General features: G+C 35.8%; 1 protein-coding gene across 3 annotated transcripts; it reads left to right on the forward strand.

Moving 5' to 3' along the window:
* Positions 1-2,147: 2,147 nt before the first annotated feature.
* On the forward strand, positions 2,148-17,958 carry LOC105032776 (DNA polymerase kappa). Of its 3 annotated transcripts, XM_073251825.1 has the most exons (15): positions 2,148-2,304; positions 4,513-4,685; positions 6,235-6,408; positions 6,542-6,665; positions 6,750-6,850; positions 6,994-7,080; positions 7,697-7,792; positions 10,635-10,755; positions 11,476-11,604; positions 12,753-12,844; positions 13,120-13,231; positions 14,780-15,087; positions 16,909-17,147; positions 17,593-17,742; positions 17,837-17,958. In XM_073251825.1, exons 1-14 carry the CDS (start codon positions 2,235-2,237, stop codon positions 17,711-17,713), a joined length of 1,947 nt encoding a protein of 648 aa, XP_073107926.1. In that variant the 5' UTR covers positions 2,148-2,234; the 3' UTR covers positions 17,714-17,742; positions 17,837-17,958. The 3 variants fall into 3 exon arrangements, with proteins under 3 accessions (XP_073107926.1, XP_010905640.2, XP_010905642.2); XM_010907338.4 differs by having other exon boundaries at positions 17,593-17,958; XM_010907340.4 differs by lacking the exon at positions 6,235-6,408 and having other exon boundaries at positions 17,593-17,958.
* Positions 17,959-18,580: the final 622 nt, after the last annotated feature.

An 18,580-nucleotide genomic window follows, 5' to 3' on the forward strand; every position in this document is an offset into this window, starting at 1 on the left:
ATTGAAAGTAGAAATTTTAGTTAAAAGGAAGAAATGACGAAAAGATGTTTGGGATTTCATATCAGCTTTCATTATGTATCACATGATAGCATATGATATTTTCATCACAGTCGTCAGACAAAAATAGTACTTTGGGGAGAAATTATAATATTATACAAGTTTGACAATCTAATTGCAACGAATTGAAGTTCAGGATATAAACGAAAATCTCTAAAAAATTTAAAATTTTTAAAGTAATTAAATCTTTTTTTCAACAAAAAGTTTTCTATGAGATTCAAAATACTAAAAGTATGAGAAATGCTATCACAAACAATAGATAAGTGAGTCGGAATGAAATAATTTTCTTACTAATAGTTGAGTGATATTGTTCAATTTGAGGTAAAATGAATCTCAGAATGAGCTTACTAGAGTTTTAAATGTACAGCTTTTCTTGAGAGTGCTTAGGCATGCTTGGACTGAAAGATCAAGTCATAAGATTATAACAGCCATGACAAGAAGCTTCTTAGCAACCATTGGAGAAGAATGCTATTGTAAGAGTTCAATTGGGTTGCACTCATCATAGGCTTATAAATAAGAAAAAATATCATGATTAATGTTGTCATAATCTCATAAAAAACAAAGTCATGCTCTTTAATGTTTACTGCCTATACATTTAGAATTAATTCGGTCGGATAATATGGAAACCTGTGATGCGATATATAATTTGGGGGGTGTTTGGTTCGTAATTAAAATCAAAATCGAAATCAAAATCGGAATGGAAATGCATTGGAATCGGAATCAACTCAAATTTTTATTTTTATTTTTAATTAAAAATTTTTTAAAAATTATTTTTAAAAAAATTGAGAATAAAATCAAAAGAATCCCCAAAATTTCTCTTCCTCTTCCCTTCCTTGCCATTTCCGTTGCCATGAAATTTTAGGACTTCCCTTCTTGCCTCCTCCCTCCTCCACCACTGCATCACATCCCTTCCGCGATGTCCTCCCTCGGCTTTGGCGGCTCTACGCCGCCATCACCTGCCTTCGCCAGCACTTTGACCAGCACCGCAAGCATAAGTTGGGGGGACTATGCTCTCCCTCCTCTTCCTTCGCCACCATCGTCGCTGACTTCGACAATGACGACGACCAAGATTCCTTCCCCCTTCTAAGGATGCACAAGTTCGGATCCTCCTCCTCATCCTCCACCATCAGCGACAATCATTCCCTCTCAACTTAGGCCTCAGCCTTCCTCTTTCTCCTCCCCTCCACCTTTTTTTCCTCCTCGACCCTCCATTTCTTCATCCAGTTGATGTCCTGAAACAAGGTCGTGATCCACGCTCGCCTGGACAGCACTGTAGTCTTCGTGATCGATCAACTCCAATCCATCACCGGCATCCCCATCTTGGAGCAACGTCTCCTATACGCGGCCGCCAGCTCCAGAGCGAGGCGACCCTTGTCGCTTGCACCGTCGAGAACGATGCCAACCTCCAGCTCACCGACTGCCTCTGCAACACTAAGCACCCTAGGGCCTAGCAGATCGTCGATACCTCATCACCTCCATCTGCTCTCTTGACATCATCAATGACGATCGCGTCCATGCCACAAGGACCAACATTGAGGGCCTCATCAAGCGCTTCCTCTCCTTCGCTTGCAACATCTTCGAATTTTGACCCATTCCGATGGAAATGATCCGGATTCAGTTATCGAGAATTAGGCAATTTCATTCCTCTTTGGAATGTGACTCGGAATAGGACTTTCTCCAACCAAACGGCTGGAATGGAAGTCATCTATTTTGATTCCTATTTCAGATCTTAGTTGTCCTAACCAAATATTTTTTGGGGTAATCAAATTCGCTCTCTTGCCCACAAAGTAGTTATTTTGCTGTTATTACCATTATCAATAAATTATTTATTAGAAATTGTGAAAAGCTCGACAAAGCAAATAATAAGAGCATCTATATATTTTTTCAAAAATCATTGCGGTCGGTTACGGTAACCTTGGGGCTTATAAACGGTTCCATGATCAATCATATCGGACGGACAGGGGCCAACACGCTCTAACGCCGCGTGACGGAAAACAGTATCACGATTGACGGATTCAAGCGTTTGGCGCTGAGGGTAAAAAGCGGGTTAGGCGATAACGGAGGTGTCGACCCACACGGCGAGTATAAATACCGAGAGCGATCATCTCTTTCGTTTTTGCGGTCTTTTATTTTTTTTTTCCCTCCGCAGTCACCTGGTTTTTGCCTTCTTGGAGAAGATGGGGACGACCTCCGATGGTGATCGGCCGTGGCAGTCCTATCACACGGCCTACACGAACGCCAAAGCAGGTAGTTTGATCCTCCCAAGAGTTTATCTAGGAGTAGATCCACTCCTTCTCCTCTTTCTTCTATTATTTTTCCCAAAATTTTTAGGTTTGTAGCTTTTGATCATAGGGTTTTTGATTCTTTCCCTCTGCCTCTCTTTGACTTCTGGTTTTAATAGTTCTTTTTTCTGGCTTTAACCCATTCATGAACGGTTCTCATGTTTAGATAGCAAGATTAGGTTTGCCTCTTTCTATTCCGTTACCTTTTCTTCAGTTTGGGTTGTTTGTTGGTGGGCGTTCTTGTAGTGGGCCTGATTTTTCTAGGAAATTCGTGTGTTTTTGGTTTGTTCTCCCTTAAAGTAGTGGATCTTTTAGTGAGGAAATTAAGAATGCATGGGTGTGTGTATGTAAAGGGACATTTGTATTGGACATTGCCTGGGATGCAACAAAAAAATTGTGGGGTTAGATTTTGATGAGCATGTCAAGGTTGAATATTGATACCTTTTTTTTCCATTATTATTGAAATTGGGGAATGGTGTAAAAGGTAGGCTGAATGAAGAGAGTTAGAAGTGATGTAAAGGGAAGGCTGAATAAAGAGAGTTAGGGATTAGGAATCGTACAGGTCTACAACTTTAGTAGCAACATGCTCGCATAAAACTCAAACGGTGTTATAATATTGTAGTTGCTGATCCTTGCCTATACACGGGATGGTGCGGGTTCAACATGTTAAGCTTTACATATTCCTTTCTTTACATCTCAAAAAAGAAAGATCCCTATTTAACTTATGCAACTATGTTCTTTAATCAATATGATGCTATGTTGATCTTTGTTGTGGTCAAAGGCTCATGGCTCAGGTGGATTGGTTTGGGTTTTCCGCTCCCGTATACGTGAGGTATTGTCCCCTTCAGTCTCTGGCACTATGGTGCGAGGCCTCATGATTTTGCCTTTTAAAAGATGTCTCACGTGAGAGAGAAGGTCTCATCCCATATAAGTCAGAGTCCACTTTAACTCACAATTAATATGGGATTAATGATGATTTCCACCTACACACAATATAGCCTCCCAGTCAAGAGGGACTTCGGGCAAGATTGTGGAAGGTGCAACAAAGTCCGTCGGAGGCACGTCCGTCCCATGGTGGGCGCTAATATTACGGTCAAAAGCTCATGGCTTGGGTGGGTCGGTCTTCGCTCCTGCATACGTGAAGTACTGTCTGTTTTGGCCTCTAGCACTATGTCATAGGGCCTCACGGTTTTGCTCTTTAAAAGGTACCTCACGTCGGAGAGAAAGTCCAATCTCATATAAGTTAGAGTCTTCTTTAACTCACAACCAATGTGGGACTAATGATGCCCTCTCACCTACACCACAACAATCTTCATGAAAAAGAAGAAATTCTTTATTGATGATTGCATTTCTGGTCTTGTTCTTACAGTTTTACTGTTGTCCTATCAAGAAGAATGCAAAACTTGATCTCTTTCAGAGATTAGAGTTGGACTGAGGTAATTGGTGGAATTACCATGAGGGGTTTTGGGTGTGCCTCCACTATGTTGTCTTTCCTCTTCCTTCTTGCACCTTCTTTCACTGGGTTTGTTTCCCAGTCTGCTTCCTCAAAATATAAAAAGCATTTTCTGCTCTTCCCCATTTCTTTAGTTTTTTCATATTGTTTTTATTTATTTAGAAAAGATCAATATGTGGATGAAATGGTAGCATCGACTTCCGTTACATGTTTTTGATACATAGTGAAATGAAGTTTGTCTTTGTGTATGTTAATTTTTAACTTCATTTTGTTATGGTGCAAGGCTACTCAAAGATAATTTAAATAACCCATCATTTACATGTATTTGTCTGTAGTTTAATTGTTTCTAAGTTTTTGGGTGTGCTCCACTCTGTTGTCTTTCATCTTCCTTCTTGCACCTTCTTTCACTGGGTTTGTTTCCCAGTCTGTTTCCTCAAAATAGAAAAAGCATTTTCTGCGCTTCCCCTTTTCTTTATTTTTTCATATTGTTTTTATTTATTTAGAAATGATCAATATGTGGATGAAATGGTAGCATCGACTTCTGTTACATGTTTTTGATACATAGTGAAATGAAGTTTGTCTTTGTGTATGTTAATTTTTAACTTCATTTTGTTATGGTGCAAGGCTACTCAAAGATAATTTAAATAACCCATCATTTACATATATGTCTGTAGTTTAATTGTTTCTATTTTCTAAAGTACAATATTTCATGATTGTTAGGAATGGAAGGAGTTGACAAAGAGAAAGTGCAGAGGATCATATATGAGATGAGTAAAGGATCGAAATATTTCGAGAATGAGAAGCGTAAGGAGGCATATATTAGACAAAAAGTAGAGAATTTGCGTGCTCAGTGTGCAAAACTTACAGACAAGGACATGCCCCATTTTCAGGAGGTGGGCGTATATAACTTTTTCTAGAGTAACCAGCTTATTTTGATTTAAGAATCCTTATATTTGTATCAAACTGAAATATTTGTTATGTGTACGTTCAAAATATGTTTGCTTTGTTTTAAGAATGACTGCGTGAGCAAAACAAATTGCAATGGTGAAGCACATTTTAAAGCTTTGGGATATCATAAAGTTTCTTCTGATTCTTTTCTATTTTAAAGCACTGTCCAGCACTTTCTTTTGATTTAGAAACCCATTTGTGTCAAATTGAAATATTTGTTATAACCTTTGAATTTTGATTTAATAATGACTGCATAAACAAATTGCACATTTTGAAGCTTTGGATGTTACAAAATTACTTCTGAATATTTTCTATTTTAAAGCATCTTCCTTTGGAAGTGAATAGTGCTGTTGATTGGATGGCTTTGTGTGTGGTGCATCATACAGGATTTACAATTTGGACAACTTCGGATATTCTTCCTGTTCAATTTAGAGATATTTTATTTTCTGATTCCCATGGATGTATTTTTTTCTAGAGTAATATAAATTATTGGATTTATCAAAAAAAAAATCCTTTCTTGTGTTCGTGAAAGCCATAGTTCTTGTTTATTGGTCTTGACTAAAAATATGGTGGGGCAGCTACAGATTGCCTATATGCATATTAATGTGTATTTGCATTTTGTTTTCGCATTTTGATGTGATATGTGAAAGATGTGAACATATTCGATATATTGAGATTCATATCCATATTTAATGATGTTCCAGTGTAAGATCTAGAGAAAGAACAAATGCATGTACTTTGCATTCGCAGAGTTAGAAAAATAGATGTATGATGTGGCTCAAGACAATGATCTTGGGTTTACCATTATGACACTTGAGGCACAAGTGTACATATGAATGTAATGAACTACAATAAAGTAGTAATAATGGATGAAAGTTCAGTGTATACTCTTATACTGGACTGCATGTATCATATCCATAAAAATGCACAGGAATGCAGTCTATGCACACAAAAAGTAGTTTCTTCATGCAACTAATATCTCTAGCAACTATTACTGTTATTTTCAAGCTACTAATACTGTTAAAATTTTGGTCTTTGCTATAGCATAATTATCATTATTGAGGACTTGAGATCTTGTTAATATTTCATGGTTCCAGACATAAATGCATTTTCCTAAGCATTTGATTCTCTTTAATCTTTTTTATGTTGCTAGGTATACATTAACTTTTGGTAAGCATGGCTGATGTAAGATTTGTAATTCCAAAGCAAATAATATAGGGTGTGGCTTTGTTTTTGCTATAATTGTTCTAGACGAGGTTTGCCATACTGTACCGACTGGGGAGTACATGATGTACTGTATCTACCGATTCGGTACTAGTTACTGGTACGGTGGGCATATCGACACTTGGAATGCTGAACTGGCCCCATATTGACATAATAACAGGTTGGCAGTGGTACAGGACCTAGTATCGAGATGGCGAACCTTGATTCTAAATATTTTGTGAGGTTCTGTGGAAATTGGCCATGATTCATTTCTATCATGCTGCCTTCCAGGTTGCTAATAAAAAAATTTTGGAGCTAGAAGCTTCACGTGAACTTTCAAAGATATGGCTGCATACTGACATGGATGCTTTCTATGCTGCCGTTGAGACATTAGAGAATCCATCTTTGAAGGGAAAGCCTATGGCAGTAGGTAGCATGTCTATGATATGCACTGCAAATTACGAGGTGTGCTATTTGTATGCCTTTCTCATTGCAACATCATATTCTATGTTGAAGAATAACATTCCAGGACTTGCCATATCATATGTAATTTCAAGTGTTTTTGCTGATTCTGGATTTATGACTTATTCTGATCTAGGCACGGAAATTTGGGGTTCGTGCTGCAATGCCTGGTTTCATTGCACATAAATTATGTCCAGACTTGGTTTTTGTTCCTACCAATTTCGAGAAATATACTTATTACAGTGAATTAACAAGAAAAGGTTCACTCTATTACTTCTATATTAATTCCTGTTAGCTCAATTGCCAGGTTAACATGTTGATCAGTTTTCATTTTCTTTGTTCAGTTTTCAGAAGATATGACTCTGACTTCATCGCAACTAGTTTGGATGAAGCTTACCTAAATATAACTGAATATTGCAATGAAAGAGGTCTTAGCGGTGAAGAAGTAAGTTCAGCATGATCAGCTAACAGCCTAACCTCCTAAACTGTTGATTTGAGGCTAGTGGTTCTTCAATGTCAGTTTTTTCATAAATCATCATGCTGGACATAACAGTCCCATTCACCTTGTGCTTGCTTCTTTTTTTGAAGGTTGCTGCTGAACTCAGGAATAATGTTTATGAGGAGACTGGTCTCACATGTAGTGTTGGAGTGGCGCCTAACCGCCTGCTTGCCAAGGTTTTGTTCATGTATCTTATTCATACTTTATTTTCTTGTTGACAGATGTAAAAAACTGTGTGCTGATTGTGAAACATATTTAGTGGTCCACGTGCCATCGTTTTTGTAAATTTTGTGCACTTTTGTAGAGTTAATATATGGCTATTTTTCTTGTATTGCATGTGCCTTGATTCATTATACTTGTTGGTCAGCCAGTCCAGTGGTCATTAGCATTCCATGTTTATCCCATAAATTTTGGTCCAACTCATTTAAAATTCTGTTCATGTGAGGATAGGCTACCCTATCAAGTGAAAACCTTTCTAGCTATTTATGTTGATATGCTGATAGACAGTGATTTTTACCAAATTAGCTTTAAACCAACATATAGATACTGGTTAAATTTATGTTTTTTTTTTTTTTTTTTTTATTTATGAGTTCACAAACTGAGAATTATCTTCTTCTCGTAATGACATGCATCAAACTTAAACAAGGTGAAAGGCCAGTGACTGTTCCTTCTATAATTATTTTTTTTCTCTTTTCTAATTGTTGGTATGATGTTATTTTGTCTTGAACTGTTATGTTTTATGGACAACATATCTCAATAGTGTTAAATTTATCTTTCCATGTCTTTTGCTAGGTTTGTTCAGATATTAACAAACCCAATGGGCAATACATCTTACCAAATGACCGGAAGGCTGTGATGACCTTTATATCTTCACTACCTATAAGAAAGGTATTTCTGCCTACTTTATCGAACTTCAACAGATTTCACAATTGACATTGGAAAACGTGTGTTTTTTCCTGAAGGTTTACATGACACGGACACATGGTTTCCTCTGTATATATATGTATTTTTTGGTCGCTGAGGCCATTTGAAGTAGTTTATTCTGATAGAGATATAATATTGGATAGGAAGAAATATAACTGAACAAGTGGCTCAACAAGATTCACTATGGTGGAGTTGAATCGACGGATTAGGCTAGTAAGCTAAGATCTATTGATGTCATCATAAAATCAGAAAATAGTCCAAAAAATCATATAAAATATATGCTTATCTCTTTAATTTCTGGGTAATATCTTAGTTGTTTTTTTGTCTCAGTTCCTTTGCAAATATGATCTTTTTAGCTTACAAAATGATCTTTAAAGGGAAATGCATGGATTAAAGGCATGAAACCCGGACTAGACACCAAATCAGTGTTTTAGAAGCATGCTACAGTTGTGGGCGGCCAAGGAACCACCGTGCGTATACAATATGTGGGCTGCATTTGCGAGTGCATGATGTAGTTGTTATCTGTTAACTATTTAAAAATAAATGTAATACATAAATACAATATAAGATGATGATAAAAATATTTTTTGATCCATAATAGCAATATTAATAGAAATAACCATTGACAATTAGTGTTTATTACTTAGTACCTAATACCTAATAGCAAGAACTGTAACATTATATATTTAAGATTATTAATACCTATATTGGGCCCACTCAAAACCACATGGGAACCACCTTCTTTGCATGGGCCCGCATAAGAGCGGGCTGCATATGTAGCTCCGGAATGTTAAGAGGGCTCCCAGATGGAGCTGCATAATGCTAAATGGACCACATTTTTTGTCCATAAATGGTATGATCACACAAAATAACTGCAAATAGGCAATGTGGTGCAGTCAAGGAATTGCATGTGCATACGCTGGCGCAAATGTGGCTGTATGCACTGTATTTTAAAACACATCCTGAATCAATTCTTATCATAAAATATTCACTATTGCTTTGATACACCATCATACTGCTGATATCGCCAAATGCAAACAGGCAAATGAAATTCACTCTTTTTTAACTGGATTATCTTTTGAAATAATGGAGTAGTGGTGATAGTTTTCATGCTTTGTATTGGTCACATAAAAAAAATTATTAAAATTGTTGATCTCATGGTTCAATAAGTTACATAAAGAAAATTATCATCACTATTGACCTTATGGTGTACATGGGTTCTCTTCAATTGTTATCGTGTTACTTGACCTTTGTTTTTTCATCACCTTTACTGTGACTTTTAGTGTGGCTCAGGTTATTTTCATTGAGTGAAATTCTTTTGCACCACCTGTATTCTTCAATTGAGTACACTTCTCTAATCATGTGTTGTCTTATTTGCAAAATCTATTGAATTAGTTCATAGAGTTACTTTGTTTCATATAAATTTCCATATACTTTTTGGTAATGTTATCTTGCAATAAAACCTTCTCCTTTCTATCCCTTCTGAAAAAAAGGGCAGATTTGTGCATGAGGCTCCCACCATGGTAGGGTCTGTAGGGGTTCAGATGCACACAGCCTTAACCCCACATGCAAAGAGGTTATTTTCGTGTTTTGAATGTGCCTTCCAAGTCACAATGGAGCAACCTTACCATTGAGCCAAAGCTCACCCTCTTTTCTCTATCCCTTCTAAAGCCATTGTAATTTGTTTATCACAAAAGATCTACTTATAGCCCATAAATATAAGAATAAAGACTGCCTGACTATATCCAGGTTTTTCATTCAACACTTTTTTGGGGAGGGGGATGTAGTGGGTGGCTTTTCTTTCTTTCTTTTTTTTTTTTTTTGGTTGGTGGGGTTGGGGGGGGGGTGTGGGGTTTAGATTAGTTGTTGGTTGGTCTTTCTAACCATGAGATGGGATAGCAAAAGAAATAAACTTTGAAGGCAATAGAAATGATTCTCAATGTAGAATTAGTCAACTTGATACTGGATTGTCTTTCCCAGAAATTATTGATTGGTCAAATCTGAAGGGTTCCATACACACTGGTAATGACATTATTCAAGGAGAAGCATAGTATTCAATGCATGGTCCTTTCATGATCTGTTTGCTGCTGTTGCTAAGGAAATTTTGCTACATTCTTTGCAAAATATTTTAGCATATGTTAAAAAGCTATATTGCCTGGTTAATGATTCTTTGGCTGTTCTGCACATAGTGCATTTGTGATAGATGGACTATTTTTTCTTCTCTATCACTTTAAATTAAGATATTAGGATATGTCATCTTTGTTGCTTTAAGCATCATTTGTTTTTGTCATTATGTCTTCGATTGACTGACTGACATTTGGAAGATCTAGTAGTCAACCAAATAGTCTTATTTATTATTTCTATTTTTATAGAAGATCTAGTAGGCATGATTTTACTAAATTTAGGGTATTTTCATTTTCTTTTAGCTGTATCTCTGAGGCGTAATTTTTTGGCTTGCCCCATTTATCATCTGGCAGTGGATTAATGAGGCCATAACCATTAAGTTGATTTTTCCAAAATTTAGTATACTTTGTTGGTCACTTTTCATCTTGGTATGCATTTTTTGTTTGAGTGTTGGTTGTTAGTCTTTTGTCCAATCTAGTGAACATTCTTAGATTTTGGCAGAGTTTTGGTTATTTTACTAAAGATTATTAATTCTGCGGTCTTGCACATTTATGGAAAGTTTAAGTTTACCTTTACACTGCAGAATTGTCTTTTTGGTTGTTTAATTGGTATATCTAATAATATTCAAAAGGTCTAATGTGTCATTAAATCTGATATGTTGCTTAAAGATCTCTGGATACAGATAGGGGGAATTGGTAAGGTGACTGAAACCATTCTGAAGGATGTACTTGGAATCAATACTTGTGAGGAGTTGCTGCAAAAGGGTGCATTCCTGTGTGCACTGTTTTCTCATTGTTCAACTGGTTGGTATAGGTACCATTAATTTATTATTTTTATCTTTTCATAGATATTGAGTATTTATTTCTCAAAAAAAAAATCCAGTATAGAAAACAAATATGGGAAAATCAGTACTATAGAAAATAAAATAATTATTAAAAACTGTTGTTTTACTTATGTACAAAGGACTACTATCATGAGAGTATTACATCATCTATGAAAATTTTTAGATACATGGTGTCAGTATGGAACTCATGTAGGTTTTTGCTGAACCTTAGCAAAAATTCAGAATAAGTGGCAGGGAGGGGAAACATCTCTGTCTATATGATAATGAGATATAAAAGAGTGAGTTTGAACATGTGGTTCTATCTTGGAAACTCTGTAGCTAGTTGGTTATGCTATCATTACTGGAAACTAAGTTGCAGAGTTGCAGGCATATGTGGTTGTAAGTCAATGAAACCAACAACTTCTGAATAAGTATGTAAGCTCCATCAAACATAACATGGGATGAAAAACAATTTAATATTATAGGAGCTTTCCAAGAATTTGCAGCTTTTCCTTTCTGATTATTTTGATTTTCTAAAAGATTTCTTACGCTTCTTGTAAGATTTTATATATGATTATTTACAGCAAAAATAAAATTGTTTGTCCCTACTTTCTGAATCTTATTTATGTTATATAAATATTTTATGTGCCTCTTGTATACTGATGGTGGCTAAATGTTGTCCAATTGTACCCTGCTGCAGACTTTTTCCTTTCAGTCGGGCTTGGCTTAGGAAGAACGGATACTCCTGAACATAAGTTGCGTAAGAGTATTAGCAGTGAGAGAACATTTTCTTCCACTGGAGATGAGCCATTGCTTTTACAGAAACTGGGTAAAGATGTTCTACTTTATTTTCTTCTTTCTAGATAATTATTCTTTTGCTTATTGATTGGTTGTTGTGTATTATGTGGTATGATTGGATGTAAAGATGCAAACCACTATTTCTGATATAAATAGTTTATCATAAACGATTAGTATATTGACATTTTGAGGAAGGAAAAGGAAAAAGGTAGAAATAAGAAAGGAAAGAAAGGAGAAACGGAATTTCAAATAATGGGAAAAATATGATGAGAGAAAGTTGCATTGAGTGTCTGTTTAGGAGGAGAGAGGGAGGGAAATAAGCTAAGCTGACTCCATCAAAGGCACAATTTGACTTTGGTGTTTGGTCATCGCCCAATAAAAATCACCTCAATATAAAGAAGTTAGTTGAAGCCCTAAAATAGCCTACAAGGTCGACTCCATCTAATCTTGTATATGTACATGTGTCCATGCTCCTATTATATGTAAATGAGGAACCATTAGATGCCAACCATTTATCAAAGATAACATCCGGAAGTTATCATTTGTAACAGTAATGACCCTCATACTATTGTATATTAAATTTGAAGGACTTCTACTTTTCTGCAGCTTATTTCTGTATTTATGTATTGCCTTTGTTCCAGACATGGTTATTTGGGACATTGATGGTGCCTGATATTGAAAACAATAATTCAAATGACATGATTCAAGGTGCGACATAAGCTCTTTTGGCAGTAGGCCTTTAAATTAACCCCTTTCCCCGAAAGCTTTGGACCATTCCACCTGTTCTTTCTTTTGGGCTATCAACATTCCACCTGTTCTTTCTTTTGGGCTATTAACATTCTCTTATGGGCTATTAACATTCTCCCCACATCAAAGTCAATAACACTGCTTGAAATCTCTTCACATTTCATACTGTGTGGATATTCTGGCATCATGCCAGGACTACTGAACTATGGCAAATTTACACATTTTTTGACAAAATATTTTCTTCCCCTCGACATGCTAGTAAACACTTTATTCCTTGTATTTGGTGATTCATCTTCTAAGAAATCTTATTCAAATTTTGTTGTTCACAGTGTGCAAAATTTAGAAGTATTCCATGTTATTTATTTCTTCTATGAAGTGATCATCCATAAATGGTCGATACTGCTTTTTTTTTTTTCACTTTCTTTGTTGCAGCGGATATTGCAGAAACATTATCAAATGACATGCAGAAGGAATGTATTTGGGGACGAACTTTGACACTAAAATTGAAGACTGCATCTTTTGAGGTTTCTTTTATTTTTTATTTTATTCCCAGCTGATATCTTTCTGTATAAGTATTTATTACTGGACACCTGCAAAACTTTGAAGTTTCCTAGCAAAAAAAAACAAAATGTTTCATGATTACACCCTACACAAAAGTGATTTTGGCACCTTTCCCAGATTCCTGCATAGAATTTGTGCTTGTCGAGCGTGCATATTTTGTGAAAAATTCTTTTCTACTGTAATTGTGTCTTATCCTCTACCTATCATTTCCATATGTACTGACAGTAACAAACTGCAGGTTAGAACTAGAGCAGTATCACTGCAGAAATTTATTCAATCAAAGGAGGAAATCCTAACTTATGCTTCCAAGTTGTTAAAGGCAGAACTTCCTCTTTCTTTGAGGTTGATGGGTATGCAGAATGCCTGTAAATTTCCTTTAATGATCTTCAGTGCATGTTTGTTACTTCCAATTAAGACATATATTGTTTTGGAAGTAGGACATCGAATTTCGAGAATTGCAATGTATGATTTAAATTCAAGTATTTCATGAGTTTTAACTTGAACTTTTGAGTGGCTAAATTGTTATTAATTAGTGTGCCACATTAGCCTGTCTATAAATCTGAAATTAGAGCAGGAAAATTAAAATAGCTAGTACTTATCTCGTTTATACATAAAAAAATTATTTTGACCATAATTATGTTGGTTTTTAAATACTATTATTATTGGGTCAGGGTACTGTTGAAGATTTATGGGAACAGCCAAGGATACAAGTACATTCTGATATTCAAGCAGTCTATATTCATGCATTCATGTTCTATCTTCCAAGATCATGGCTGATGCTTCAACTTTTAACGAACGTAATGTTGCCACAAACTGTAATGCTTCAACTCAAATTCCAGGTCCAATGTTAACTTCCAACGCATACAACTTGTGGATCCTCTATGGCTGCCTGTACCTCGGTTCAAGAACATAACCTATTTCTTAATATGGAGAATTATGCCTCATCTGATAAGTTAGGCAAGAAGAATGCATCTGTATATGTTGATCTTCTATTATGGTTTCTTGATAGTTTATCACTCATCTTTTTGCTCAAGCATCTCAATTTCAGTGTTGTCCATTGTATCTATATTTACGCAATGCTAGTCCAAACAAGGAGAATATGTTGAAGGCAGTGCTGCCAATCCAAATATTGTTTGGAGGAATTGTGCTTCCATCCAAATAATATTGGACCTAAGATTTGTCAGGCCATTATCACCTTAAAAAGAACTACCAAACATCAAAAAGATACCGAAGCTCAACCAACCTGTCCATCTCAATTTTGAAGTCAGTTGGAAAATACCTAGAACTTATCTAGGAAAACTCCCGTATGTTGACACCATGTCAAATTTTTGCTTAGGACTATATAGAACTAGTTTTCTTCAACATTCTTTGCTTCTGCGCACTCCAGAATAACCAAATCAGTATAGGATTACGGTCATATGCATTTAAATTGGCATTCACATTATTTCAAATATATCTCAACAGTTTATAAGAGAGGAGTGTGATGCATCAGCAATGGTGATTGACTCAAAGTAATGTAAATGGTGGACTGGAAAGATAAGGTAGCAAGAGATATCCAGAAAGGCAGCTTTCTTATAAGTTAATAAAAGTGAGGTAAATATAAATGGACGGTTGAGATTACACGGGATGGTTTTGTCTTCTGGCTCTCATGGATGTATTTATCCCGGGACTGTGTAATATATCCATTCGACCAAAAAAAAAAAAAAAACATTAATCTGATGATTTTGAATTTGCACTTGGCTTCTTGCATTCATCTGTTATTTGGTAAATTCAAAATTGAAGTGTTTGCTGTATTAATTGGCATCAGATTTAACTAAAAATGATTAATAGGTTTCTAGAGCTTCTTTCAGGTGGTCTATCTATTTATCCTTGATTGATATTGGAACTTGTCTTTACAGGCCTGCGCATGTCACAGTTTCGTGATGACAAATGTGGTCCTCTTGATCCCAGGCAGAAGACTCTTGCAAGTTTTGTCGTCTCAGGAGATGTTACAGCAAGTGCTACATTCAGTGACAAGCATCAAATATGTGACGCACAAACTGATCTGTCAGTTCATCGTGAGAGCTCTGCCTCAAATGATGATAAAATCTCTCTTTCATATGAAAAAAATGATGTACTTGCATCGGACCAGCTGTCTTGTGGACTCAGGTATGCCTCCACCAGTGCAGACGGAATAGAAAATATGGGTAATGAGTGCTCAGGGAAGGTTTGTATCTGATTCCCAGCTTTGTTTTTGTTCGCGTGTCTTTTTTAAGCTTGTGTTTTTAGTTTTGTCCTATCGATTAAGACCAAGTAATTAAAATGGATACTCTGAAGGACTATTGAACCATATGCCACCATATTGATATATTAGTAAAGAAGTGCTCTGGAGACCATTGAACCAAACAATGTAAAGCAAAACGAACAAGACAATTAGGCATTTTGTGCCTATATTGATTCTGACTGTTTGATATAATTAGATAGTAATCAGCTGATAAACCTGAGTTATTGATTCACATAAATCCCCTTTGGAGAAACCCATTCTTTGGATTTTAGGATTGGACAGAAACTCTCCTAAAGGTGATGCACTGATATCATATTAACAAGGTCTCACTGTCAGCCATCAGATATCAGTGACAATCCTGGTACACATGTTTCCTCGTTCTTCTTCTGATATTGAGGCCTGATATGTGAACACTATAAAGGGCTTAATTTGATTGAGATCTTTGCTTATGAAATTGCCTTTCTTTTATAAACAGATTTCAATACTGTTGAGTACATAAATTTATTGCTAAGAAATAAAATGAAATCTGGTCCTCTTTCAATGTGGATTTGATTCTTTCAGAGTTTTCCCTTAGTGCTCTTTTACTTGAATTGTTTACATGGATGTAGATTAGGATATGCTCGAACATAATTTTACTCTGAAATCCCTTGGCTGTCACCATGTGACTGTTCATGATGGATTGTGTACATTGTGAAAGCAGGGTTTCATCATTGCTTCATCGTATCAACTCTAGTCTACCATAAAAGCTTGTAGTGCATTGTTGAAAGTTGGAATTACAGATGTTCATCATTTATTGCATCAGAATGAACTCCTTTTTTACTCTTTTTTTTTCACCAACCATCACTCCTAAATATTATTCATCAATTTTTGACCTTTGTCCTTGGTCAATCAACATGATAATTCTTAATGTTGATTAGGTTCAGAAATCTTTTAATCTTGCGCAGGATAAGAGTAGAAATGAAGTGCACGAAATTCTATCGGAAAATTTATATGAACATGAACAGAAATTTTCACTCATTACAATTAACTCGTGGAACATCAGTTAAGAAATGCTATAGTGATACTAAGAAGCATCTTTATCAGGTTAGGCATCAAAGCCCTTGAGGTAGGTTTTTAAAGACTCTACCACTGGGCATAACTAGAATTGGTTTCCTTTTGTTCAAGGGTGTTAACTTCTCAAGATGGACCTGAGGCCCTTTTCTTCCATACGGGATCAATAGTTTCTCAATTTGAGATTTTTTTTTGTCAGGGGCTGATGTGGGAAGCCTTCTTAATTTTCCCAGGATGCCAAAGCAGATGACCAGAACTTATGAAAAAGTCTGCAGATTTTCAAAATGAACATCAGTGAGATAAAGCACTCATCTATTTTGGTTGTTCACCAATTCTACCCTAAGAAGGTGGAATAATAAACTAGGCAATTAATCCCTCTAAGACATCCTGGGAGCTTGGTTAGCTGTAAACTGTTATAGACATTTCGTAGTTCATAGTACAACTCGAATCAATATACCAAAGCATTCACTTTAAAGAAAGTAGGTAAATAGACAACTAATTTTATTTCGACTCTTGATTTATAGCCAATTTATGTCACCAAATTTGGCTTAAACATTGTGATTTGAAAGATCTATGATTTCTCAAAGTGGCATGCCTTGCTCTCTCTCTCTCTCTCTCTTTTTTTGTCTTGGTCTTTAAGTTATAATCTGTCTTACATTCTAATGATATTTGTGGGTTTTGAATCATGTCTGAAAGTTTTCTTCCTCTGCACAGTGTGATTATGTAGAGACAGAAAATGAGATGATTCGCAACTTCTCTGGCCATAAAACAATAGCTGCATCCAGTCAAAAGACAGAACCTTCATGGGTAGATGGCTATATTTGCTCTATTTGTGGGATTGAAATGCCTCCAAGCTTCATTGAGGAGAGGCAAGAACATTCAGACTATCATCTAGCTGAGATGCTTCAGGAGGAGGAATCTGTGTATGTCACAGAACACCTTACACAGGAGAGGTACCATGAACTAACCTTGTGATTTAACCAGCTTCTCAAATTTCAGGAGAAATGGAGCTTCTGTAGTTTATGATTTGATTACTTTGCATGCCTGCTTATTTAAAACTTTTGTTGTTTTAGCCACCTTTTCCTACTAAGATTATTTTTTGTTACAGTGCTTAATGTCTTAGCTTTTAGTTCTCTATAATTTCCCCCATTTTAGATTTTTTTTAAAAGCTAAGTGTCTGGTATTACTTGTTAAAAATTCATATAGTTAAAGCTATTATACATTACAGAACAAATAGCAGGTTCAAAGTTGTAGGTAATGAAAATGTTGATCTCCTTACAGTTTATCAAACTTTCATGTCTGAGAATTTAGGCATGTTATGGGGTGAGTTTTCAGTATCTCCCTATCTCCTCCTTGTGGGATTAGGCTTATTCTGATTATTGTATTGTCCTTCATCAGGTCAGTACGAAAGGCACCACAAGCTAAAGAAAATGCTCGGAAGAAGCAGAAGACCTCTCCTAAAGGGGGAAAGCATATCCCCATTGATGCATTCTTTATCAAGGGCAAGAAAAGTTTGTAGCATTAGCATTCTTTTAGAGATGTGAATAGGTATTGCTCCTTTTTATGTCCCATTTAATAAAATTTCTATGTAGATACTGGCTCCTAAAATTTCTGTAACAAACATCTCTTCGATTTATGGTAGGGAAATATGCTCGCATATCACGAAGTCAATTTAAGATTTATGTATAGGGCTTATTAGCCCTGATATTACCAAATTGAAAATTCTGTTAAAAGCAGTTTTGTGGTCTTCCTCTTCCACTATAATCACTTGGTGTTATGTTATCAATAATGAGAGAATTATTTCAGGTTTTCCTCTTGCACCTTAATCACTGGTATTGACTGTATTATGTTGGGTTATGTATATGTTTATTATGTCAGGTCATATGATGGTATTAAATATGAAGAGGCTTTAAAGATTTTGTTCTTTTGTTTTATACTAAAATTTTGGAATAAAAGTTATAGAATAGCTGTTGTGGCTATATATAATTTAAGTCATTTTGTGCATTTATATTTTCATAATAGTATCATGATAGAATGTTGAAACTATTAGAGCATCTTGATTCTATCGTAATACTGTGGTTATGAAGAAATTAATTGCTGCATATTGTAAAATTTGAAACTGAGATACTGTTAGGGAACATGTGGAGCTGTGATGAAGCCAAATGCAAAATATGATTTTCATGGTCTAAACCCATTTCTCATGTCAAGCACGGATCAATTTAAGTAATGCTTGACAAATGATATCGTGTTATAAAATTATAGCTTAGTTGAGCTTTGTTCGTGGCATCAGGAGACTTTCTGGTGCCAGGCTATGTCAACAATGATGAGGATGAAGGTTGGGCAGATGCTTGGATGGCCTAAGAAAAGCGTTTGATTGTGCATTTGC

This window comes from Elaeis guineensis, chromosome 2 (assembly GCF_000442705.2).
Source record: "Elaeis guineensis isolate ETL-2024a chromosome 2, EG11, whole genome shotgun sequence".
Lineage (NCBI taxonomy): Eukaryota > Viridiplantae > Streptophyta > Magnoliopsida > Arecales > Arecaceae > Elaeis > Elaeis guineensis.

Bases quoted from the DNA above. Each gene is read 5' to 3' on its own strand.
- LOC105032776 (XM_010907338.4), top strand. From the start codon at position 2,235: ATGGGGACGACCTCCGATGGTGATCGGCCGTGGCAGTCCTATCACACG. The intron at 6,409-6,541 runs GTGTGCTATTTG...ATTCTGATCTAG, and splicing joins TATGCACTGCAAATTACGAG to GCACGGAAATTTGGGGTTCG. The intron at 17,148-17,592 runs GTACCATGAACT...GTCCTTCATCAG, and splicing joins GAACACCTTACACAGGAGAG to GTCAGTACGAAAGGCACCAC.